We start from the raw sequence: 27,135 nt of genomic DNA on the forward strand, positions 1-27,135 counted from the left end.
ATTTTTGTTTCAACCATCTGGCAACCCTACTCATGGGCCAGTTTCCAGCCAATGGGAGCCGCCTGTTCGAAGAACAGGGAGCACATGAAGTACCCCGCCTGCTGGGCGTGCAGCCTTCAGAGAAGCCCATTACCCCTGCAGCCGACTGCTCTGAGTGGCCTGCAGGGGCATGGAAGGCAGGGAGCCTGGCTGAGGAACCTGCTGTGCTGCTAGCTGGGAGTCGCACAGGTAAGTGTCTCCCAGCCACAGCCTGCCTCTGGAACCCCAGCCCTCCCTCTCCCAACCCTCTGCCCCTCTCCTGCACCCCTATCCTCCTGAACCCAAATCCTCTGCAGCCTCATCTCCCACCGACACTGCACCCCAAACTCCTGCACTCCCTCCAGCACAGCTGCCCCAGGTCACAACCCCCTCCCAGACCCTGCACCCTTGGTCACAACCCCCCTCCTTCACCTCAATTCCCTCCAAGATCCCACACCCTCTCCCGCATTCCAATCCCTTATTCCAAGCTCCCTTCTGCACCCAACCGCCATCCCAGACCCTGAACCTCCTCCATTACTATCATGGAAAGTACAGCCCTTGACCGCTTTCCAAATTCTTGGCATGCTTCCCCCTCTCCCCCACATCAAAAATTACTGTCCACCCCTGTACTACACTGTAAAAAGATACTGCATTTATACATGATTAGACAAAGGCCTAATGTGACACAACATAGGAAAAGCAATGATTTGTTTATGTTCAGATATTAACAGAAACGGATTCCTAGTGGCGCTGAAGAAAGAAAATGTGTTTTAATACAGTCCTGCACACCTCCAATAGTAATACCGTGTAATTTATTGCATAGGTCTGCAATGTTATCACATTTATCATGCAACTTTAACTATGTCATGGAATCATAGAACACTAAAACTGGAAGAGACCTCAAGAGATCATCAAGTCCAGCCCCCAGCCCTTTCGGCAGGACCGAGCACCATCTAGATCATCCCTGATAGATATCTATCCAATCTGCTCTTAAATATCTCCAGTGATGGAGATTCCACAACATCCCCGGGCAATTTATTTCAGGTTTTAACCATCCTGACAAGTGGGAAGTTTTTCCTAATGTCCAACCTAAACCTCCCTTGCTGCAATTTAAGCCCGTTGCTTCTTGTCCTGTCATCAGAGGCCACAGAGAACAATCTTTCTCCCTCCTCGTGACACCCTTTTAGATACGTGAAAACTGCTCTCATGTCCTCTCTCAGTCTTCTCTTTTCTAAACTAAACAAACCCAATTCCTTCAGCCTTCCCTCATAAGTCATGTTCTCTAGATCTTTAATCATTCTCGTTGCTCTTCTCTGGACCCTCTCCAATTTTTCCACATCTTTCTTGAAATGTGGTGCCCAGAACTGGACACAATATTCCAATTGAGGCCTAACCAGCGCAGAGGAGAGCGGGAGAATGACTTCCCGTGTCTTGTTCACAACACACCTGTTAATACATCCCAGAATCATGTTTGCTTTCTTTGCAACAGTGCCACACTGTTGACTCATATTTAGTTTGTGGTCCCCTATGACCCCTAGATCCCTTTCTGCAGTTCTCCTTCCTAGACAGTCGCTTCCCATTCTGCAGGTGTGAAACGGATTGTTCCTTCCTAAGTGGAACACTTTGCATTTGTCCTTATTAAACTTCATCCTGATTACCTCAGACCATTTCCCCAGTTTGTCCAGATCATTTTGAATTATGATCCATCCCCCAAAGCAGTAGCAACCCCTCCCAGTTTGGTACCAACTGTAAACTTAATAAGCGTACTCTCTATGCCATCATCTAAATCATTAAGATATTGAACAGAACCAGTACCAAAACAGACCCCAGCGGAACCCCACTTGTTATGTCCTTCCAGCATGATTGTGAACCGTTAATAACTACTGTCTGAGAATGGTTATCCAGCCAGTTCTGCACCCACCTTATAGTGGCCCCATCTAGGTTGTATTTCCATTGTTTATTTATAAAAAGATCATGCAAGACCATATCAAATGCCTTACTATAGTCTAGGTATCCCACATCCACTGCTTCTCCCTTATCCACAAGGCTTGCTATCCTATCAAAGAAAGCTATCAGAATGGTTTGACATGATTTGTTCTTTAAAAATCGATGCTGGCTGTTCCCTATCACCTTATTATCATCCAGATGTTTGCAGATGATTTCCTTAATTACAGGTTGGACCTCGTAAAACCGGGACTCCCTCGTCAATTAACACCTGTGGTTTGGCAGGATCACAGGTATTCCTGGACTAGGGATGTTAAATACCAGTTCATGAATTCTTATCAGTAACGCAACTATTCTATAGTCCCCAGGGGTGGGCCGGCAGCAGGCTGTCAGGCGGGAGCTGGTCTGCAAGGGGAGCCAATTTAAAAAACAGCTCCCCTTGCAGACTGGCTGCCTGTCACCCTGGGCTATTGCCTCTGGTAGGGTGTGTCTAGACTGCATCCCTCTGTCGGCAGAGGGCTGCAGATTAGGCAGGTCGACATTGCAAATGAAGCGGGGATTCAAACATCCCGCGCTTAATTTACATAAAAATGACTGCCGTGTTTGCCGACTCAGCACTTTGTCAGCACAAAGCGGCAGTCTAGAGGGGGATCTGTCGAGAAAGAAAGCCTTTTTTGACAGCTCCCTTATGCCTCCTGCAAAGAGGTTTACAGGATCTGTCGAAAAAGGCTTTCCTTCTCGACAGAGCCCCTTCTAGACTGCCGCTTTTTGCCGACAAAGTGCCGAGTCGGCAAAAATGGCGGCCATTTTATGCAAATTTAGCACGGGATATTTAAATCCCCGCTTCATTTGCAATGCCGACAGAGGGATGCAAATTAGACATACCCATAGAGTCTGAGCTCCCAGACCCGGTGCGAGCCGGAACTGACCCGGGCTACCTGCTCGCCCAGCTGTTAAGACACTTTAAATGCAGAGCCCCAGTGGGGGTAGGTCCCAGACGCGGTGCAAGCCAGGGCTGAGCCGGGGGATGCTGACCAGCTGGCTAAAAAACATACTGGTGGGGGGAGGGGATGCATGTAGTTTATAGCATTAACAAACAGGCTTTTGCTTCTCGGTTAATCAGTTAATCGACTATACTATCACATCCCTACCCTGGACCAGGGAGTCCTGGCTGGGATCTCCAGTCAGATGAGGGCTGGGGGCTTGGAGCCCGGTGGGGCTGAGGCTGTGACTGGGGCTGGAGCCCTGGTAGGGCAGCAGGGGCTGGGGCAGTCACAGTAGTGGGGCTGGGGATGCAGCAGTCACAGCAGCCATGGGATGGGGGCCCAGGCCAGACATGCAGTAGCCGCCACAGCCCCGATAGCTAGGGCAGGGCTGAAGGTGCGGCAGCCAACGCAGCCTGGAGAGTGGGGCCAGAGACACAGCAACCCCAACAGTGGGGCTGGGACCAGGGATGCAGCAGCCCTGATAGCAGGGCTTGGGCCAGGGCAGTCTGGGCTGCTGGGACCGCAGTAGCATGGCAGCCCAGCAGGGGGGCGGCTGGGGCCGGCAGCAGGGAGGGAAGGTGGTATGGGGGAGCCAGTAGCAGAGGACCTCCTCTGGTGTGGCAAATTCCCTCATTCAGGACTGGTCAGGTCCCGAGGGCACCGGATCCGAGAGGTCCAGCCTGTACTTGCTCCATTCTCTTCCCTGGCACGGAAGTTAAACTGACTGGTCTGTAGTGTCCTGGGTTGTTCTTATTTCCCTTTTTATAGATGGGAACTAGATTTGCTCTTTTCCAGTCTTCTGGAATCTCTCCCGACTTCCATGACTTTTCAAAGCTGATCGCTAAAGGCTCAGATACCTCCTCTATCAGCTCCTGGAGTATCCTGGGATGCATTTCATCAGGCCCTGGTGACTTGCAGACATCTAACTTCTCTAAGTAATTTTTAACTTGTTCTTTTTTTATTTCAACTTCTAAACCTACCCCATTCCCACTAGCATTCACTTTGTTAGGCATCCCGTCATCATCAGACTTCTTGGTGAAAACCAAAACAAAGAAGACATTAAGCACCTCCACTCCACCCATTCATCTGCTGGTTCTCAAGTCGGTTCAGTCCACGGACCACCAGGCCAATCAAAAAATTTTCATGGACCACCTCTTTTTTGGGACATGATAAAAAAGAGCAGACAAAGAACATTTTGGTTTGAAATTTATTTCTCACTAACAGATTTTTGGTGCCTGCCCACGCCGTGTGATTTTGGACAATGTTCCTGTGGACCACCGAAAAAGTCACCATGGACCACCAGTTGAGAACCACATCTAATCCGTCTCACTCAGGACTAATTGTGACATCCCAAACCATGTAGCAATTTGCTACAACTGGAATTAATTTGTTTAGAAGTTAGATAAAGTTTCCTTCCTTTCTTACAAAATGATAGATTCCCCTCCCCCCCTAAATTTACACTGGCCAGAGGCCCACAAGGGGCAACTTTCCATCACGTTTTAAGGTTCGATACCTTGTAAACATACAGAGGCTGAAAGCAGGATTGTAAGTGGTTTCTCCTCCAGCCCTGGGCATTGTGGCTTGGAAGCCCTCCTGGTAATTAAACACATATGCACTACCAGCTAACTTCACTAAGCATTTCTATTACGAGTAATTATTATTGTTTCTTGCCTCCACTCACACAATGTGGCAGAAGGTAGATGGGACCTTCTTCTGAATCCCTGGCTCAGCCTTTTCTACCACTTGCATTGTTCTCCCAGCTATCCAGATGGTGAGTTAATTGCCTCATTAACTCATCAAATTCCCTATAGCTGCAACAGATCCCCGCTAACCCTTCAAAACCAATCAGACTGCCTCACTCCCTCCGACTCTATCTACACCCAGTGCCCTGTGTGATCCCCCACATGGGACTCTGCTAACTGGACCTTGTTACGAGGATCTTTTCTTCTTTTCACTGCTGCAATTCTCAAATGTCCAATATGAAACACAGTACTTGCTTTTAGCTATAGATCATGCTAGAATACATAGAGAATCACACTTCTAGCTAAGGGTGCACGTATCTAAAGCTATCTATTTTAGAAACATCCATCTGTCCTCTGTCTGTCTGCAAGTCTGTTTTTTCAAGAACTCCTCCTAACTGGTAAGAGCTAGGACCAACAAATTTGATAGACAGCTTCATAGAATCATAGAATAATAGGACTGGAAGGGACCTCGAGAGGTCATCGAGTCCAGCCCCCCGCCCTCAAGGCAGGACCAAGCTCCGTCTACACCATCCCTGACAGATGTCTATCTAACCTGTTCTTAAATATCTCCAGAGAGGGAGATTCCACCACCTCCCTTGGCAATTTATTCCAATATTTGACCACCCTGACAGTTAGGAATTTTTTCCTAATGTCCAATCTAAACCTCCCCTGCTGCACTTTAAGCCCATTACTCCTTGTCCTGTCCTCAGAAACCAAGAGGAACAAATTTTCTCCTTCCTCTTCTCCTAATTTGAAGCAAGATCAGGGTTTGGTTGTGCTAGGAAAATAGGATCTGTCTGAAACAGGATTGTCTCCCATAACATGGACATGGAGGAGGCTGATCGGAAGATCAGCTATACTGCAGAGTGACCACTGGGGGGGCAGCGAGCGTGGGGGGCAGCTATACTACAGAGTGACCATTGCGGGGGAGCTGCACTACCAAGAGTGTGGCCAGCTAGAGCCAGGGCTCACCATCTTGCCAGTCACTGGACCAGATAAATGGCCCCTTGCCTCATACCCCTCCCCCAGCCCCCAGCCCCTGGCTGCAGCGCAGGAGTGGGGGGGAAGGGGAAGTCACCAAGGACAGGTCTTCCTCCCCTCTGCTACCTGTACTGTGACCAGGAAGCACTGGCGGGTCATTAAAAAAAAAAGGCATCTGGGATGAAAACATGGATAGCCATACAGACCTCTTAACTAGCAGTATAATTCCAACATAACAATAATGGAGTCGTTCTATCTGCCCCGAGCCACACTGACAAAGGCATTCGACAGAACAACTACTTTTTTCCAAAAAGAAAATCATTTGGGATCTGGAAGATATTGCTCCCCTCCCCCCCCCAGGTTAGATTGGCAGATACTTTGGGGAATTTTCACCCAGCATGGGATATGGGTCACTTACAGGTTTAAACAAGTGTAAACATCAAACCCTCTGTAACTTCAAGTCTTTAAACCATGATTTAAGGACTTTGGTAACTCAGCCAGAGGTTAGGGGTCTGTCACAGGAGGGGGAGGATGTGGTTCTGTTGCCTGCAACGTGCAGGAGGTCAGAGCAGATGATCATGATGGTCCCTTCCGACCTTAAATTCTATGAACCCATGAGTATCTTCAGTGTACGCACCTGGCTTCACTAACTCCACTGGGACCTCTGTGAGCCCCTGGTGGCATGATTTGCCCCTCTCCTTGTTACTAGGTGATATTAAAAATAGGACAGACTCAAAATAAAAAACTCCATAGTTCTGGTTCCTGAACTTTGGAGAAAAGTTCAGCCTGCAAAACATGTCTAGATGCCTGCATTAAAAATGAGCACGTAAGATCTAGAGATCCGAGGTCGTAAGACGTTAGATGCTGCATGCGTTCTAGTGCTTCACACTGATGAATCAAGAGTCAGACACTTCAGCACAGTTGTGGGGACTGAAGCCCGCTGAAATCGGCTGTGACGTGCTATAAATGTCAACTACATACCCTCGGAAGCAGCCTGTTCCATTGGAAGGGTGCATGCCAGCAAGAGCCCAAATTAAAATGTTGGCGGCACAGGCACAGCAGAACTGGCCCCACTATGGATGGGTCAATGGCCGGGCAAGGACTGTCCAGTGCAAGGGAGCTGCTGCTTAGATCTCCGTACTTAGGGTGATACAGGGTGAAACGGGTAAGGCAGAACACAGGGAAAACATAGAATGAGAGACCATCACTGTGGGCATTTTGAAACCAAATGCCTAGCTTGGAGCGAGGGGTGTGGCTGATCTCTGCAAACATCCATCATGGGATGGCATTTGGAGGGACAAACATCTCAGGTGAACAGCTTGTGAGACTTTGGTGCCACTTCCCAAGTACCTCGTATCTGAACCCTCCGCCCCAAGACAAAAGCTGCCAATTCTAGCTCCCGATACAGTCATCACCTTCTTGGCCCAACGTCCGTTAACAGAATATGGGCGCAGCTGCTTGTGCCCCACAAACGATAAAGCCTCATCCTCTTGTGACAAAGCAAAGCGCTGCCTTTAGGACTCCTGCTCGTGCGGTCGGAGGGGCTGGCTTTTTTATTTTAAGGAGAAGGTGTGCACAGCTTGATCCTAGAGCTTCTTTAAGTTTGTCTGCATGGCGGGATAACATGGGTGTGACACTGTTTGTGCTGTGTCCAACTGCACTGCATTCAAGTGCACTAGGAAACTCACTAGTGCACTGGGTCTAGTGTACTGGGAACTGCACACCAACTGGGTCTACACAGGCTAATTAATGCGCAACACATAGACACGTTAGAAATCCCCTTATAGTGTAGGCAGGCCCTTTGCCTCATGAATTCAGCGTTACTTTGCTTACTGCTGTACACCCCTACATCCACTGTTGCCACCCTGTTTTAGTAGCAATGAGTGAAGCAGGACGCAGGACAGAGCTGTCAAATCCAGCTGACTCTTCCCTACCAGCACCGACGTGGCCTTACCACATGTCAGCGAACACAAGGTAAAATCCCAGTGAAGGCAAGTCTATAGTTTTCCACAAGTTAGCAGGGCAAACCCTAGGGCTTCACCTCCACGTGCTAACTTGCGTTCAAACGACAGATGCAGTCTCTGTTAAGATTTTACCTCGTGCTGGTTATCATGGGTGAGCTACCGCAGTTGAAGAACACCTTGCTTTTCCTAGTGACAACAAAGCCCAAGTGACCAGCATTACATGCTGAGGTGCTAAATCAGTGGAGAGCCACCTGCAGCACTGGAGCTCCATCTGTGGCCCGCAGACTCCATGTCTGCCCCCTTCTCGCACACGGCAGCCCCGCACTTCCTACTGCTCCCCTCCCTCCTAGCGCTTTCGGAGCACCATGAATCCACAGCTGTTCAAGCTCTGGGAGGCTGGGGGAGGAGCAGGGACGGAGTACGAACCAGCAGATTCGGGGAGGTAGGAGGCAGAGAAGAAGTGCACAGGCTGCACGTGGAACCCCAGTGGGCCACAGACCTCAGGCTGCCCACCACGAGGGTCCTCTGAAATGAAGAAGGGCCACTCCTGCAACCCACTCACTAGTCTTGGCTGCTCATCGCTGCACTAGTGTCTGTTTCCCTGCTATGCCCTTCGGCTTTCATTGCCACATCTTCGGCTCTTCAGTAAGCTAGTTCCTTCTTGAAACAGGCACTTCCATTCTGTTCCGAAAAGATCTCCAGTGTTGGGATCTCCAGAGCTCCTGGGTCTGCCAGCCTGATCATCTCCTGTGAGGGGCCAAACTGTCTCAATTCCCACTGGATTAATTCAGAGGTGAGGTTGCACTGCACCTCTCTGGATCCAAGTCAGCTCATACCACACCCCCAAACACGTTTCCAGTCTTTTGGATCCAGGGAGTGGATCCAGTTCCTTTGAGCTAATATTTTGAAAGCAACGTTTTCCACTACGTAACAACTGCTTACCCCAGAACGTGTGGAGGGAGCATGAGCTATAAATCTTCCATTCACCTACCCAACGAATCGTGCTATTGCCACCAGAGAAGGAATCACACAAACAATACAATGCATTTCCCGACCCCATAACTGGGAAAGCAAAACAAGACAGAGGAAGTTTTATAAAGTACATTCCACACTGCAGTATGTGCACTGAAGTAGTTTTCATTGGTGCAAGTTCTCTTGGCAGAAATTCCTTTATTTACTGATAGTTTCTAGTGATTTATTGTAGAACATCCTCCTACTCCGACAATAAATGTTTGATTGGCTTTAAACACTCTAATTATTATGGGTTCCGATTGTAAAATTTACTCTGATGGAATTTAACAATCTTTCTCTTTCTCAACGGCAGATTTGGTACGAGTGGGATTTTTTTTTAATCTACTGGACAGACAGTACCTGGAGAATTTATCACAGGGATTGTCCAGCATCATGTCTTAGTTCTAGAACATGGGTCGATACACTCTAAGCACTCAAGTCAAGAAATAGCATTTTCAGAAAGGCACCTACCTAATAGCTGCACCCCACGGGTGAGTCCGTATACGTCAATCAAAGCCCAGAGGGGTTCCGTGGTCCTCACCCCACTGAAGAACAACATGGCAGCAGAGTCATTGACCCGATAAAATACCCGTCCCTTCTTGTCCACCCAGAATGCTATGATGTTTCCTTCATTTGCAAACTCTTCTGGCAGGGCCTTGGCCCAGAATCCACTCTGGGAAACCAGGTCCGGGCAAGCGTACTTTGGCAACGTATCAGGATTAATCCGGGAGGGATCCTTGGAAGTAAATCCAAGTCGGAGAGCCCCACTCCAGCAACACTGTTTCTTTGTTATCTGCAAAGATAATAGCAATAAGAAAATCCTGCATTCCAATTGCACTTTACAGGCTAGGAGTTCCATGCTGGGCCATACAGAAGGGTGCCTGGAGGATTCTCAGTGCTCTCAGCTCCCATTGGATCGGGTCCTGTATATTCTAGAACCATTTAATCCACCCCAAAAAATGGTGCCATCTCTGGGGTGGGACATGGAGTCTGCTACGCAGCACACAACAAAAGGTTATGGCCTAACTTAAAAGAGACTGTACCAAGTAGATACTGTAGGGCTACGGCTAGACTGGCATGATTTTCCGGAAATGCTTTTAACGGAAAAGTTTTCCGTTAAAAGCATTTTCGGAAAAGCCTGTCTAGATTGGCAGGACACTTTTCCGGGAAAGCATCTGTGGCCAATCTAGACGCGCTTTTCCACAAAAAAGCCTCGATCGCCATTTTTGCGATCAGGGCTTTTTTGCGGAAAAGAGAGCTATGCTGTCTACACTGGCCCTTTCGGGCAAAAGTCTTTCGGAAAAAGACTTTTGCCCGAACGGGAGCAGCATAGTTTTTCCGGAAAAGCACTGATGATTTTACAGGAGATCGTCAGTGCTTTTCCGGAAATTCAAGCGGCCAGTGTAGACAGCTGGCAAGTTTTTCCGCAAAATCAGATGACTTTCTGGAAAACTTGCCAGTGTAGACACAGCCTAGGGGAATAGAATTAGCACTGGTGCACAAACTAAATTCAGTGTGTGGGGTAACTGCATTCTGCCTAGCAAACCTACTCTGGGCAGAAGCACCAAAAAAACGTTACCCCTCACAGGATTTTACCTCTCCTGTGAAGTAGTGATGTAAGAGAGTAGTTGAGTCGACTACTCACATTCCCCTCCCACTGCCTCTATATCAGAGGCAGCAATGTAGGAAAGCAGGAGCCGATGCTGGGGGGAGCCGGCTTAAAAGCTGGTTCAGTTCCGCCCATCATTTTCTCCGCTCCCCCATGCTGCCTCTGATCAGAGGCAGCAAATGGGCAGGGGAGGCTGCTCTGGCAGCAGCCCCTGGCTGCAGGGGTCCCAACTTCCTGCTGGGATCCTCCGTGGACAGAGGCTGCTGCCACAAAGCGTCCCTGTCTGCAGGGAACCCAGAGAGGAGCTGGGACCCCCAGCAGACAGAGATCGCTATCAGCTGGGCAGGCAGCCCCGCTCAGTCCCAGCTTGTGCTGGGACCAAACCCCGCTGTGGCTCTGCAATTTAAAAGGCAGCAGGAGCCAGGCAATCCCCCACCCCCTGCCCCGGCTCCTACTGTATTTTAAATTGCAGAGTCGCAGCGGAGCTTGGTCCCAGCACGAGCCAGAACTGAGGAGGGCTGCCTTCCCCTATCGAGTAATCGATACAAATTCTATTGACTACTAAAATCATCTCCATTTAACTTCCTTACTATGAAGGGTGGCACGAGAGCTGTGACTGGTCCTGCTTCTAAGCAAGGGGTTCAATTTTTGACCTCCTGATTCCAACCCTATGATGCTCTGGTACCTCTATCAGCCCTTAGCACTGCACCAGAGCCCTGGTTCTTTCCTGGCTCAGCGTGATGAGTGCTGCCTACTGAAAAACCCTCCCTACTTCCTGCAGATTTCCTAAAAGATCTCCCCGCCACTTAATAAACGATCTGGCACCTGCTTAGCTTGTCAAATGGGATGGCATCACAGCCCTACAGTAGGTGAGCTGGGAGCAACAAAATGCAATAATAAAGCATATTTCATTACTTTAAGCCAGTGTTTCCCAACCGGGGTTCCATGGAACCCTGGGGTTCTTCAGACCATCATCAGGGGTTCCACGAGAAATTGTGGAATAAACAATGCTGGGTAGGGCCTGGAGCGTCTGTCATGCCCTTCGCCTCCCGCCCTGGCGCTCAGCTGACTTCTGCACCGCTCAGCTGGGCCACCGTGCGGTAGCAAGCAGCCATTTGGGCTCCGTGAGTGAGAGGCGGGAGGGGGAGGTGAAGAGAAAGAGAGAGTGAGAGGCGGGAGGGGGAGGAGAAGAGAAAGAGAGAGTGAGAGGCGGGAGGGGGAGGAGAAGAGAGAGAGTGAGAGGCAGGAGGGGGAGGATATTTGATACTGAAAAAAAGATTAGATAATACAAAAAAATACAGGAAAAAAGCTCCAATTTTTTTCTTATAATGTAAGCTGACATTTATATATAGATATAGATATACAGATATAGATATAGATAGACAGATAGATATATATAACATCTCTTTACAAATAAATGTTCTTGAAATATTTAGCAGTAGTTTAATTGCACTCTCCGCTGTCAACTTTTTCTGGCCAAGCCAACGTTTTCATAGGTAGGGGTTCCTCGGGATATGAAAAATTATTTTAGGGGTTCCTCCATGGGGAAAAAGGCTGGGAATCACTGCTTTAAGCATATAAAATGGAAATGACAGAAGTCCATTTGTTGCTGAAAAACTGGGGATTATTTATTGCCGCAATTTCACTGCAAATCCAAACACCCTCCTGGGACCCTAGATAAACATGGCCTTGTTGTACAACTTGCTCCACAGTCTCTTGCCAATGTTTTACACTCATCACAAGCAACCCAAGCAAATATTCATATGGTGATATAGGGAGTATGTCCCCTTATACTAATCAGCCCCATCAAATACACAGTTGTCAATGCAGGTTCATTATAGACAAACTAGTATCAAGGTTAAAATCCAGCGTAAACCCTAGCTGGACAAACAAACCAACCCCACCATATTTTTGGCTAAAAAGGCAATGGTTAATGAAGGACCAAATCCCCTACTCAGCAAACCACCCCCATTTGACAGGCTTGGGACTACAAGGCAGTGGCTAAGTTGTTCTATGACTGCTGCGTCCTACATCCATCTGCTAATATCCACAGATCCACTAACTCTGGCCACATCCTCACCCACTGCCTGGAATCCCACCTCCGGGAGAGCATGAGGGATGCTCACCGGAACCCAGATCCACCACACATTGGCCATCTCCATTTGCTGGCACTCTGGCCTTCTGGACAACTTCTGCCTATTGGACTTCTTAGAGCAGCAGAGAAGGGCGCAGGGTTAATTCTGAAATGACACCTCACAAACAGGGGCAAGTCCCACAGGCCCTCACGTAGGCCTGCAGTGGGAGTCGCACCTAACAGGAGGCATAGAGAGAAGTTGGTGAAAATCTGACTTAGAAAACTCAAACACTTAGGGGACGTCTAGACTGGTGGGTTTTTCTGGGACACCAGAGGTATCCCGGAAAAACTCCGCCGCGTCCAGGGAACGCGTTTGCTCTTCCGCTTTTTCTTGTGGAAGAGCAAATGCACTCTTTCGGGGAGCCCTGTATACCTCGTTCTACGAGGAATAAGGGCTTCTCTGAAAGGGGAGGCTTTTCCACCATTTGGCCCAGTCTAGACAGGGCCAAATGGTGGAAAAACCTCTTCCGGAAAAGCAATCGGAAAAAATTATGCAAATTGCAGAGCACAATTTGCGTAGCTTTTTTAAAAAAAAACCTCCAAAACCTATAGTGTAGTTCTAGCCTTAGAGGTGGCATTTGGGAGAAGGGAAGTGGGAGAGAGACAGATGGAAAGGGAATCAGCAGAAAACAGACAATGAAAGGCAACAGTGTTCTTCAGATTTATGGCAATCCCCAGGGTACTTTTTCTGCTCATGCTTGTTGACTCTTCATGTGCAGAATTGCCATTCGTTTCCGTGGGAGCTCTGCTTGGGAATTCCTTGTGCACAGATGAAAGTCCTGCCCACTAAGCCTTCATGTGTGTTCTGGAAGTTAAAATCCTCATCTCCATGGACAAATATAAACACCCAGCTTCCTGAGTAGGGACAGGAGAACTGGTTCAGGACTCAGAAATGAGCCACAATAAAGTCTACAGTTTTGTCACGGAGGTTGCGGAAGTCACAGATTTTGAGACTTCGGTGGCGAGGTGCCCTGCAGCTCTCAGTGCCAAACCCCCACCCACCATGGGTGGAGGGGGGGGGTCTAGAGCTGCTCCAGCTGCTGCTGGAGGCTGCAGGCCCCTGGAGTTACAGGAAGCAGGGGCACCTCACAGCTCCTTGCCCTCCCTGGCAGGGTGAGAACTCCCGGAGCTGCAGGGATACTCCACAGTCCCCAGCTGCTGGAGATGGGTTCTAGCTACTGTGCAGCTGCCACACTTCAGGCGACGTGGGCCCAGCGGATCCCCATTTTGTCAAGGATATTTTTTGGTAAAGGCCACAGGTAGGTTACGACTTCCTCGAATTTTTCTTTTTTTCTCCAAGACCCATCCGTGACTTTTACTAAAAATATCTGACAAAATCTTAGTTTTGCCCATGAACTTTGCCTAAAATGAAAACCTTTGGTGAGGTGTTTCAAATGCAAAGTAATTAGTTAACAGCTGTCTCCCACCCCAACCATCTCGTTAGTAGTCAGGGTCATTTGTCTCTGCTTTTCTCAGCTATTAGCCAACAATCCCAGGCAACTAGGTCAGGCCTGCTGCACTTCCCGCCTGCATGGAAACAGGAGGAATCAGATATATAGAAGCCTGTTTGAGGGAGTTTTCAAAGTAAGGGGCCAGAGCTGGAGAGGCATTGAAGTGTTCCTTGTTAACTGAGTACTTGGATGGCCACCCAGAAGAGATTCAAATGCCTCCCAGCTGATTAGCAGAGCTCCCACCAATTTCTATTGGTGGTGCACATCCGCACATGTTCAGTGCACATAAAATTTATTCTGCATGTGGATGGAAACATTTAGAGGAACACTGTTGTTGCGGGTTCTCATTTCCTACTGAATTCAATGGGAATGAGGAGGCTTGGTGCCTCCCAATAAACGCTCAGCTCCAAGTTCAGGTTCCACATTTGCACACCCAAGAGCTTTGCATATTTCAGAGACGTCCAAGGGTCTTCTCTGAATTGAATGGAAGAACCTCCAAGCCTTTGGCTATGCTTTAACGGTGGTGCAGCCTAAGGAGCCCTAGCTAAACGCATCCGCTGGGAACAGTTCTCAGGACAAGAAAGAGCGCATGATCTATATGTCAGGCTGCTTGTGGTGGCTGAAGGCTTTGGTGCAAAGGGACATCTGGGCAGGGGAAGTGTTGTCCTATAGGAGAACCCCAAATCCTATAGGAGAACCCCAAATCTGTGTCACCCTGCAAGTACATGACCCACAATGGCGGGGAACCAGCCTGGCGCCAGTGACCAAGTGGGAATTCTGCAACCGCCTCGTCTCTGACCTCGCCAGGGGCAATTCTGGAAGGCTCAGACTCTGCTACTGCAAAGCTTGTTCTCCCTGCCCACCGCTCTGACCAGGCTGACCCCTCTCTTGGCACCCCTCTACCGGCTCCCCTCTCCGGAGCCCATCAGACACAAGCTGCCAGGTTTCCACATTCAAGGCCCTTCGTTACCTCGCCACACGCAGCTTCTCTCTCACGCACCATCGACAAGTCCACCCTCGATGCAGCCTGAGTAAGCCCATGATGCCAGCCTTCATCGCTGGCTAGTTACGTTTTTGAGCAAGCATCTTTGTGCTCCTCCCGCATGCTTGGGAGGAGCTCCCTGAAAAGCAGCCTCATTACCCTCTGTCATATTCCTCCTCAAACTCTCTTCTGCAATGCCCGCAAAGAAAGACACTCAGGCCGCTGGAGTGTGGACAGTGTCGTCTGTCAGGCTGACAGGTGCGGTCTCATTTCCTTGTGCTCCCCATCTACCTAGCCCTTTCTCCAGTCGTATTCTGTGCGCTTCTTTGGGACAGGGACTGTCTTTTTGTTCTGCATCTACACGGTGCCTGGTCCTAGTCTGTGACTAGGGCTCCTAGATAAGACACACAATTAATTATATTAAGGCACCAGGATGGCACAGGCACAAAGACTGTGAGATCAAGAACCTGGGTCCCAGGAAAGGGACGGCAAACATAAGCACAGCCACACTGGGTCAGGCCAAAGGTCCATCTAGCCCGGTGTCCTGTCTGCCGACACAGTGGCCAATCCCAGGTGCCTCAGAGGGAATGAGCAGAACAGGGAATCATCTAGCAATCCCTCTCTTATCACCCTTATCTGGCTTCTGACAAACAGAGGCTAGGAACTCCATCCCTGCCCATCCTGGCTAAAAGCCATAGGCAGACCTATCCTCCATGAATGTATCTAGCTATTTTTTAACCCTGTTATAGTCTTGGCCTTCGCAATATCCTCTGGCAAGGAGTTCCACAGGTTGACTGAATTGCATGAAGACATCTGTTACTAGACATAAGACATCCTAATGAGCAACCTATCTCTGTGTTGACACACATACACTACTATGAGCCATACTTCTCTTAGCATGGACTCCTGCCTATGCTCCTCTGGGAACAATGTTTATACAGGTTCTGCAGTAACTCACTCATATTTTACACCTAGAGCATTTACCCCCTTGCCCTCCCTGCCAGCACTTAAGGCAGTTACAATGGCAACGAGGCAAGAGTCATTTACTCACCTTTAGCCTGACTTGCTCATAGACCATGATTGGCCGGTTGCTGAAGGTAATGGCATTGCAGAAGCTGGCCTGCCGTTTCACTGCCTTCTGGGCCGTGTCCATGATGATCTGGGACCCCTTGGTGTGGGGGTGAAAAAGCAGCGGACTGACAGACAAAGTGCCGCACTGCGGGATGGGCAGACAGTGCTTCTGCTTGTGGTGGCATCGGTGAGAGGAAGCCGGAAAGGGTCCACCTATAGAGTCTGAGACAGCATAGAAAAGAAAGTGACACTTTAACTGTGATGTGAGTAATAATGAGACGCTCTCAGTGCCAAATCACAAGGCTATGTTGGAGGGATCTGCTAGGTGAGATAAGAGCGAGTCTAAATCCCAACATCAGAAATCACTAAAAAGTCTTTCTGCAGTGTCTTGACTGTAATACAAATCTATAATCGCACAGACAGCGGCCCTCTAGCCAGTCCGAGGGGGCAGAGCATGGCACGGGGAGCGTATGGAAAGTGTCAAGGACATTTTCAGAAAAAGAGGGCAAAACTCAGCTCTGAAAATTTACCTTCAAACATGCATGTGCCCCTGCATGCACAGACGGCTGCTACTCCCTGCTCCACAGCTGCTCCTCTGCCACTTGCCACCAAGATCCAGCTACACCTGAACTGCCTTTTCCCCCCTTACCCTCCAACTGCAGCGCCACCCCTCCGCTTGCCCCCAAGATACTGTTCTGTCCAGCCTCCTCCTGCACCTTGCTCACTGTCACACTCCCCACCCAGCAGCCTTCTGTTGCCAACCAGATGGTCTCCTGCACCAACCAACATGCCCCCCCTGCGCCCCAATGGTTCCCAAGCTGCAAACTGAGGAGAAATCCTTTTTTTAAACCTTCATTCAGGAATGAGGAGCTAATGTTCGGGGGAGAGGGGAGCGAGGAAGCTAAGAGGTGCATGAAGCAGGCAGGGATTATGTGCACATCTAGCCAGGGATCCAAAGAGACGGTTTATAAATTAATTGACCTGGTCACTACAGCAGTTTTGCTGGTTTATGAACGAATTGATTCTTCTTTGTTTCTCCACAGCATACAAAGCACACATTGGTTTGAACACAAAACAATCGTCATATTGAGAGCAAGTCATCTGCCTCCTTCTTCACATGCACAATACAGCACATATGTTCACAAGTGGGGGGGAGTCACAGAAATAAAGAACAGACTATCCACAGAAATACATTGATTATTTGATGTTACATGAGAAACAGACGTTAACTCCTGTGTGAGCAATGCATTCCACGAGGAGTAACAGTTAATTCGAACTAAGGAGCTAGTTCGAATTAACGTTTAACTGCCGCGTCTAGCCGCGGGCAGTTAGTTCGGACTAAGGGGGATTTAAAAATGGCGGCGCCGGGAACATGCAAATGAAGCTCCGGTTGCCCTCATTTGCCTATCTAGCTTGAACTAACGAGCTCGTGTAGACATACCCTAACAGATTTATTTGGGCATCAGCTTTCGTGGGTCAAAACCAACTTTTTCACATTCAAGTGGTTTTAATCCATGAAAGCTTATCCCCAAATAAAACTGTTAGTCTTTAAGGGGCCATAGGGCTCCTTGTTGTTTTTGCAGGTACAGGCTAATACGGCTACCCCTCTGAAACTAAACACCAATAAACTCTGTAATCGTCATGGGCTGCATGGAAGGAAGCATCAAATGACAAAATGACTGTCTAGGAAGGAGCATGGCGGAAAGGGATCTAGGGGTCATTGTGGACCACAAGTTGAATATGAGTCAACAGTGTGACTCTGTTGCAAAAAAAGCAAATATGATTCTAGGTTGTATCAACAGATGTGTTGTAAGCAAAACTCGTGAAGTCATTCTGCCGCTCTACTCTGCACTAGTTAGGCCTCAGCTGGAGTACTGTGTCCAGTTCTGGGCGCCACATTTCAAGAAAGATGTGGAGAAATTGGAAAGGGTACAGAGAAGAGCGACAAGAATGCTTAAAGGTCTAGAGAACATGACCTATGAAGCCAGGCTTCATGAACTGGGCTTGTTTAGTTTGGAAAAAAGAAGACTAAGGGGGGGACATGATAGCGGTTTTCAAATATCTAAAAGGGTGTCACAAGGAGGAAGGAGAAAATTTGTTCCTCTTGGTTTCTGAGGACAGGACAAGGAGTAATGGGCTTAAAGTGCAGCAGGGGAGGTTTAGATTGGACATTAGGAAAAAATTCCTAACTGTCAGGGTGGTCAAATATTGGAATAAATTGCCAAGGGAGGTGGTGGAATCTCCCTCTCTGGAGATATTTAAGAACAGGTTAGATAGACGTCTGTCAGGGATGGTGTAGATGGAGCTTGGTCCTGCCTTGAGGGCGGGGGGCTGGACTCTATGACCTCTTGAGGTCCCTTCCAGTCCTATTATTCTATGATTCTATGAAAATTCCTTGGGCAGTGTAGTTGGCCACAGTGGCGTCTTCGTATGAATACCAGAGAGTCATAAAAATACATCTGCCTCAATTACTGTGGGCAAAACAATAATGCTACATAATCTTTAATCTAGATAGCAACAGATCGTCAGAACTGGACCCCACTCTTTCTAGACACTGGGGTAGTTTAAATCTGTATCCAGACTTGGTTTCTTAAGGCTGTTATTGTACTGGGTCTGAACCAGAATCTAAACTTTTGGAAAAGTTTAGATTTTAATCAGAACTGTGACTAAGCCTTGTTGCTTATCTAGCTAAGGGACCAATTGTTCTTAATTCACCCTTTCATCATTTTCTCATTAGATGTGGAAGAAATGCCATCACCTAGGACTTGCAAAACTAAGACAGACATCTACAGGAGAAGAAAACTACTGTAGATAATAATCCTGCATTAATAGGGGTCTGGACACATACACAACACACAGCAGTTACAACACAAAACACTCATTATAGTGAGAGTAAGTCATCTGCCTTTTCACACACAGCCTAGCACGTGGGTTAAGGGCAGGGCTTATAGAATTAAGTGTTTTTATTGATACACTTCATCTGAATTCTATGAAATCAGCATAACAGATAAAGCATATCAATAGAAAATACTGGATTTTTTGACCCAGTGGAGTGGGAGACTTGTAAGAGCAACAGCTGGCATGGAAAGCGCGCATGGAGAATGGCAGCTGGGAAGGTATGGGAAGAGGACAAGTGGAGCAGCCAGCAAGAAAGAACTAAAGATTAGTATTTTCCACTAGAATATAGGTCAGGTGTAAAGTGACTGATGGGGCGAATGCAGTCCAGTACCATGCTCTGATAGTACCTGGTAATTCAAAGGAAGAGACGGGAACCCTGCAGTAGGCAGATATGGGATAAGCTGTGGAAGTTTCTTCCGAAACACATATGTAGGGAAAGGCCCTGAGGGAAGAGATTTTATTCCCTTGCAAAACTCTCAGATTTTTAAAAAGTCATAACTACTCTGGATATGTTATTCATATACATGTCCAATCCGTTTCTGAATCCTGCTATGTTCTTGGCCTCGTGATATCTTGTGGCAATGAGTTCCTAAGGCTAAATATGTATTCTGTGAAAAATAGTTCCTTTCATCCATTTTAAATCTGCTTCCTCTCAATTTCACTGAACATGAGATAGGGTGAACAGAGGTGCTTTATCTACCTTATCTATACTGTTGACAAGTATCAGCAGGGTAGCCATGTTAGTCTGCAACCCTTCTTCTCATATGCTAGTATATTTATGCCTGGCTCCGTCAGACGCATGGAATGGAAAATACAGAGTGGGTTTCTGCCCACAAAAATCCGTTAGTCTCTAAGGTCTTTAACTCCTCCTTGCTCTTATCTACACTATTCAGTACTTCATTGGCCTCTATTGTGTTGGCTCATTGGTCTCCTTTCTAAAGTAAACAACCCCAGTCATTTCAATCTGGCTGCAGATGGAAGTTTTTCCAAACCTTTAATTTTTGCCATTGCTGATCGCTTAGTTGCCTTTCTATTTTTGTTATACCCTCCTAGAAACAGCCAGGGCTGCCGACAGAGGGAAAGCTAAAGCAGGAAACTCCCCAGGGACCAGCTTTTAAAAGGGCTCCTGGCTGCAGCTAGAATTCTGTGCAGAGCATCCGGGCAGCTCTGGAGGCGGGGCAGTGGACACAGCATGTTCCAGGCCGTGCTGAAGGCTGGCTGCCTCTTTCCCCGCCCGAGGCCCTACACCTTCTGGGAGCATGGCTTCCAGGCTTGCCAGCTTGCCTAGGGCCCAGCCTCCTGTTAACAGACGCCCAAATCCTCAAAGGTCCAGGTCCCACAGATGAGAGTTAGGCACCTAAATATTTTTGAATATCTGGGCCAGAGTGACGAGAACGGAACACAGTATTCCAGGGGAGGAATTTCATCTCTAACGTCTAGGACGCCTCTCAGGTCTTTTTGCCATTGGTACAGCGAGCCGCGTGCTCCTGGTACTTTTGAGAGACTACAGAAAATGACTTGGTTTCTGGATAATTTACTTTATTGGTAAAATGACAGGTTCCTAAAAGCCAGACTCATCTTAGGGAAAGCTGCATTGACAAAGCTGCATCAAAGGGATTTTTCCCCCCTCAGATGTTCCCATGAACATTTTTGCTACTCCACCCCCAGCCTGCGCCTGCACCCTTAACACACTTCCAGGCCCCCAACCCCACACTGCTCTTGCATCCCCCTCCTGCTCCCTCCCCCCTCTTGCACACCCACTCCCAGCCCACTCCTGCATCCTACCACCCTCACAGATCCCTGAAACCCCCAGCCCTCTCCTGCACTCCCTCCCACCTAGGCCCTATCTGGGTCTGAGGTAACTCTTACATTGCACTTAAATTGAAAAAGTGATCTTGCGGTTAGAAAGTTGGAGCCCACTGGGCTAGGTGAACCAAATATTCTTTTCAGGCCTTGCAGCCCAGCATGTGTTGTTATGATCCAGCCGTAACTGCCAACAAGTTTAACAGCCAAACTCAAGGACATAAAAAGGTTTTGGAAAACATTTTACTGGACTTGCACAGAGGAGCTGAAAGCTTCAGTCTTATTGCCATGATTGTAAGGTGGGTTGTCGCTCTCGGCAGGACATCATGCGCTTTTCAAACAGGGAAAGGGAAAGACCAAAACGGCTCTCAGCTTTCTAAACAGGCTGGAATAACAGTGCGGCATATGTCCGGTGCATCTGCTGTAGCAGCAGTATGCAGCCCTGGGGAGCTGTGCCATTCTGCAGGACCAATAGCGGAAGGATATGTATTTCCAGTGATGATTTAGCACTGCAGAGTGGAAGCAGGAATGAAGTCATCTTAGAACACCTGAGAGGCTCATAATGTGACCTTTGCATTTTAAACAGACACTAAGGTTGCGTCTAGACTGGCAAGTTTTTCCGCAAAAGCAACTGCTTTTGCGGAAAAACTTGCCAGCTGTCTACACTGGCCGCTTGAATTTCCGCAAGAAAACTGACGATCTAATGTAAGATTGTCAGTGTTCTTCCGCAAATACTATGCTGCTCCCATTTGGGAAAAAGCCCTCTTGCGCAAATATATTTGCGCAAGAGGGCCAGTGTAGACAGCTAAAAACTGTTTTGCACAAAAAAGCCCCGATGGCAAAAATGGCGATCAGGGCTTTCTTGCGCAAAACCATGTCTAGATTGGCACAGACGCTTTTCCGCAAAAAGTGGTTTTGCGGAAAAGCATCCGTGCCAATCTAGACACTCTTTTCTGCAAATGCTTTTAACGGAAAACTTTTGCGTTAAAAGCATTTGCGGAAAATCATGCCAGTCTAGACGCAGCCTAAGTGTATCCCACGAGATCACAAGCCTCGGGAATTGGGGAAACTGACTCTACTAAAATCCAGGTGCAGCAGGTTATTAACACAGATAGAGAAAGAGATTTCCTTCTCCCATTCTTTATTTAAAGACCAACTCTTTGGGTCCTTAAGAAGTTTGCCTGAGTGAGGACCTCAGCAAATGGTCCTTAATAAAACGGATGGCGATAGCCCGATATGAACGTTGGTGCCTTGCAGTGATAATGGTTGTGATTGGCCAGATACTAAGGTCCTTGCTTAGTTCTTCCCAGGGCAAAACTTCCTTTCCAAAAGTGAGTTAGTGTGGTGGTCACTGTCTCAGCCAAGCCTCATCTTCAAAGCTAAACACATGAGTATGTAATGCACGGTGGGGAACCTACAGCCCGGGGCTTGGATCCGGCCCCCGGCTTGCCTGGATCTGGACCCCGAGGCTCGGGCTCCCCCCTCAAGCATCCGGGAACCCACACTGGCACTCCTCCCCCGCAGTCCCTTGTGAGGTGGGTGGAGCCCCAAGCCTTGTGGGCTGGAGTCAGGAACACCAGCGCCAGATCTGACCCACAGGCTCTTCCATGCACTGCTGTTCCCACTCCCTGGCTGGGGAAATGGCAGAGTAGCAAAGTGCTTCCTGGAGGCTTTTCCCCTGTCACGCCGATTGGCTGTAATCACAGACAATGGGAGCAGCAGGGGGCGGTGCCTGGGAGCGGCGGGCGGAGAGGGGCAAGGGGGCGGGACACATGTGCGTCCCTAGAGATCTGTGCCAGGTAAGTGCCCGTCATCACTCAGACTCCCCACCCCAACCTGCTCCTGCACCCAAACACCAGCCCAGATCCCCAACCTCCACCCCGCTCCTGCACCCCCTCCTGACCAGACCCTCCACCCCCAGCCTACACCTGCACCCCCCTCCCACCCAGGCCCTAACCTTCTTCCCATTCCTGCACCCAACCTGCCACCCAGACCCCACACCTCCAGCCTGCTTCTGCCCTCTCGCCACTTCCGCACCCTACCTCCTACACAGAATCCCACCCCCAATCCTAGGCCACTCCTGCACCCCCTCTTTTGCCCAGACCCCACCCCACATCCCAATCCACTCCTGTACCCCCTTTCACCCAGACCCCACATCCCAATCCACTCCTGTACCCCCTTTCACCCAGACCCCACATCCCAATCCACTCCTGCACCCCCTCTCCCACCCATACCCCCACACCGCAAGCCCACTTCCTGACAGAGGCCTCCTACACACTGAACCCTGCATTTTTGGCTCCATCCAGAGCCTAGGGGGCCCCACAAAAATCAACTAGCCTGGGCCGTCCTAGGCTCTGGTGTGCGAGGGGAATGTGGGGAGTGTCTTTCTCCTTCGCAATTGGGGCCCATGTAAGTTTTTTTGCTTCTCACTTTTGTGTGGTCCCCAAACTGATTTTTCTATGTGTCAGCAGCCCCTGACTCAAAAAAGGTTCCCCACCCCTCTACAGCTTGACCTAAAAGAGGTGGCCTCTGTAGATGTAGGCTGTAGCAGATACATTTCTCTATGGACTGGGCACAGAGGAGGACACGTTGCACATACCAGCAAGAAGGTTATACAAGCATGTTAGGATTTGGCCGAGTACACTTCATAGAACCCTTTGTTAAAAGCACCCATAACCCTGAGACCCGATCCACAGTCTGAACTTTTCCATATTCTCTGATTAAAAATCACGATGTGACTCTGCATGTTGATCGCAAATGCTACTGCTCACATGCTGTCCCAGTGACGCAGAATACAGTCCTTTTAGATTACCCCCTCCTCCGGGATTCAATGGCGCGATATGGAGCTAAGGTAAATTCGCAAGGCCGGATTCTCTGCTGATACAAAATGGGGCCGCGCTGTTGACGTCAGTGGAGTTACCACAGCTGAGAATCTGGTTCATGAAGCTCTGCTGCCACAAGTGATATGTTACCCCAGGAAGATGAGAAAAGTGGCTCAGAAACAAACTTTGCAAAGAAATGTAGGTTTCAGAGAGGGCGGCAATTTAAGAGCAAGGCTCTTACTGCACAGCATGACTTGTAAACCAGCAAGGGAGTAACGCTCCCCGGTGACATAACAGTGGGTATGATGACACGTTATAATGATAAAAACAGCCTGCATCCCCCAAGGCCTCCCACAAATACCACAAGACAACAGATCCTGTGAGTCACACAAGAACAGCGTCGCATCTGTACCAAAACACCACCCCAGATATTTGTGTCTGCCAGACGGCTACAAGTACAGTGAAACACCATTGGCTTCAGCAGGTTTCTTTCGGATTTATAAGTGTTACTGAGAACAGCATCCGCCCCTCCCCCGAGACGGGTAAAAATCAAGACAGACCAAAGTTTTCAAATCATACCTGACAGAAACACTGCTGAATGCAGCGCTGTGATGGCCGTGTTGGTTCCAGGCTATTAGTAGAGAATAAGCTGGGCAAGGTGATATTTTTTTTTACTGGAAAAACCCGTGAGAAAAACAAGCTTTCAAATTACACAGGGTCATTTCAGAAGTTAACACAGAATCTGATTGCTCCATTTTGTAGGAGACTAACTGGGAGGAAACCTTTGAGTGATATTCCTCTTGCAGATTTCTCCACACTTATGCATTGGAGGCTGAAATCACAGGCCACATAACCACAGACCCCCTGCAACCTGCATTCAATTCCGGTGAAGACAATGAGGCTTGGTCCATTGGTAGGCCCAGATGCTCTGTGTGCCTTCTCCTCTTCCCTGCTTTGGCAACATCGCCAGCAGCTCCTGCTGTGTGAAAACACGCTAGGGCTGGACCATGTTTCTGCCATGAGCTCTGCAACACCAGTAAGGAGACAATGCTTTGCAAGGAGTTAGAATTAAGAGACACTTCGAGATAACGGTCCTGGGTGTAGAATCTGAAGAGACTGCCATGCAAGCAGGAACTGGAGAAAAAAACACCACCACATTTTCATGCCCTGATGCCCACCTGCCGAGGAAGAGCAAAGAGCCGAGGAGAACCAGTAAGAGTGGTAAAGGTGAGTTTTCTTGGGGACTAGTTACAGCGAGAAGGACTAGTCCTGTTCAGAAAGGGAGAGGGGTGATTGTTATCTTCACAGCTGAAGATGGCTGAAGTGTGGTTTGTAGTCTAGCACGCTGCACCATGATAACAAAGATAGGAAGGGAAGAAAGAGAACATATGTAAAAAAAAAAAAAATACAAAGGCTAGAGCTGCATGAGAGAATGTCTTGTCCAGGGAGAGTTGTTCTGCTGCAGAAGAAAAGCAAGCATGCTGCAATCAGAGACAGGCAGGGCGATGGGAGGGCAGGGAGACTGTTCATAATAATTTCATCCGCAAAGAATGAAGATTAGTGAGATGAAGCCTCACAGGGCTCAATGAACTGCATTTCTTCTCTTTGACCACATATGTCCAGCAAGGTACCAACAGGATCACAGTGACTGTTAGTAAGAGCATGGGAAGAAACCGTGATCATTTCTTATTTTAGAATCTCAGACATTGCCTTCAAGCATTCATGGCAAACTCCAAGACGGACACATTACTAAACATCAACAGTAGCTCATGCACGGAAACTCAAAAAAAACTCAAAACCAATTTTCCCATGGTGTAAACTGTCTCAGGGAAGCATGGGAGGGACAAAGGAGAACTACAAAAATACTCGAAAAGCTTAAAAAACAACCAATAGTCCTGCAGCAGTTTGCCACCGCAAACATGTTTGTTCTTCTTCCATCAAACTGTGGGTCTCCAATGTGAGTCCAAGTCTTCCCGTGCCTAGTACATGTTGGACCTGTCTAGTGCGCCACCCTCGGGACCCGACTGGTGCTGAACCAGCGAATTTGCTGGACCATGGGAAGGTCAATGATGTAGCCAGTGGGTCTCTCTTTATTTTTATTTTGCTGAGGTGACTCAACAGAACAATGCTTGCAATGCTGCTTAGTAAGGTATGGCTGTACCGATTAGGAATGTGAACGTGTATCCAAGTACATGGTTAACTGATGACCTTGGGCTCACTGGTTAACCCTCCCCACCAGCTTCCTCTGTACCTGAGGCAGCAGGAGGGCAGGCGGAGCTGGTGCGTGTGGGGGAGGGGGGAGAGAGCTGCCTGACACCCCTCCTCCTGCTGCCGCCTGCAGAGGCAGCAGCGCAGGGGAGGGGAAGTAGATGGGAGCTGGTACCTGAGGGGGAGCTGGCTTGAAAGCCGGTTCCCTGCACATGCCAGCTCCCATGGAGCTGCCTCCCTGCCCCCCAAGGTTGTGTCTCCCAACCTTAACAACGTGCTAGGAGGACAAATTTCACCCCTGAGCTAAGGAGGCAGTATGGCCCAGTGCATATGGTACTGGACTTGGATTAAGGAGATCGGTGGAATATTCCCAGCTGTCCTACTGACTGGCTGAGTGTTATTTTGGTGAGTTTCATTTCTGTTTCCCCTCCGACCGCTTGTTTATTGTAAGCTCTTTCAATCGGGGACAGTCTTCTCATGTGGTTCTGTGGGCGCCACTTCTTACAGCTCCCATTGGCCAGAAATGATGAACCGCAGCCACTGGGAGCCGTGCCTATGAATGATCAATGTAAACAAACTGTCAGCGGATTACCCTGATGGACCGCATGCCAAAGCTTGCCAACCCCGCTAATAGATATTCATGCTCCACCACGTCACACCCTGTGGCACCAATGAATACTCACTTACCAGCTCTGTAATAGTTGATCAAACCTCAAAAGCCCACGTCTGCCGTTTTTCCAGCACAGCTATTGGGACGTACTACGAATAGGCCAATAATGGGACCGGAATTTAAAGACTCAGCTCAAAAGTTACCCTGACCAATAATGTGTGTCCACCAGTGACACAAGAGGGGATGAGAGTCAAAGTCCTGCAGTCCTCTCCTTGTCTGCTAACAAAGCTGCATGTACAGTACAATGCTAGGCAAGACAGGCATGCCCAAAAGAGCGGGCAAGTTCTGGCCAAAGGACATTGAACTAGACAGAATGGCAGCTGCCTCTCCCCCCACCTGCAGTCTGAAAAAATATCTGAAAGCTTTAGAAACAACGATAGTCCAGTGGCCCCTTAGAGACTAACCAAAATACAAGTCGCATCACATCATATATTTTTGTTAGTCTCTAAGGTGCCACAGGACTGCTCGTTTTAAAGTTACAGACTAACCCAGCTACCCCTCTGAAAGCTTTAACTAAACAAAAAGATTAAAGACTTCCCTGGCTAGCTCATGGTTGATATCTTTCCACGGGTAGCTGTGGGTTGTACGTAACAAAAGACAAATCCAGATGCTTAGAAGAAAAAAACCCTGCCCTTTATAAATGTGAAACTAATGTTTTAACTTGGCATCTTCAACAGCTACACTGTCTGGTCACTAGGTGTTTAATTCTTGTTCACTAAGAGACTGTTTATTCACAGTGTCTCTTGCAGTCATTCACTGCAATTCGGTCAGTAAAACAGCACAGTATTATGGAAGGAAAGATGGTCCAGCACAGTGCCCAGACTGGGGGAAACTGGGGACA

The 27,135-nt window shown here is 48.5% G+C and overlaps 1 protein-coding gene across 3 annotated transcripts in view; it reads right to left on the bottom strand.

Annotated features, from left to right (window-relative positions):
* The window catches only part of NEURL1 (neuralized E3 ubiquitin protein ligase 1), a 262,235-nt gene that overhangs the window by 82,654 nt on the left and 152,446 nt on the right, over nucleotides 1-27,135 (bottom strand). For all 3 annotated transcript variants that reach the window (XM_075935544.1, XM_006120851.4, XM_075935545.1), the window contains exons 2-3: nucleotides 15,874-16,115; nucleotides 9,118-9,439 (exon numbers count right to left, since the gene is read on the bottom strand). In XM_075935544.1, coding sequence (XP_075791659.1) covers nucleotides 9,118-9,439; nucleotides 15,874-16,115 — 564 coding nt within the window. The remainder of the gene's footprint in view (nucleotides 1-9,117; nucleotides 9,440-15,873; nucleotides 16,116-27,135) is intronic.

This window comes from Pelodiscus sinensis, chromosome 8, assembly GCF_049634645.1.
Source record: "Pelodiscus sinensis isolate JC-2024 chromosome 8, ASM4963464v1, whole genome shotgun sequence".
Lineage (NCBI taxonomy): Eukaryota > Metazoa > Chordata > Testudines > Trionychidae > Pelodiscus > Pelodiscus sinensis.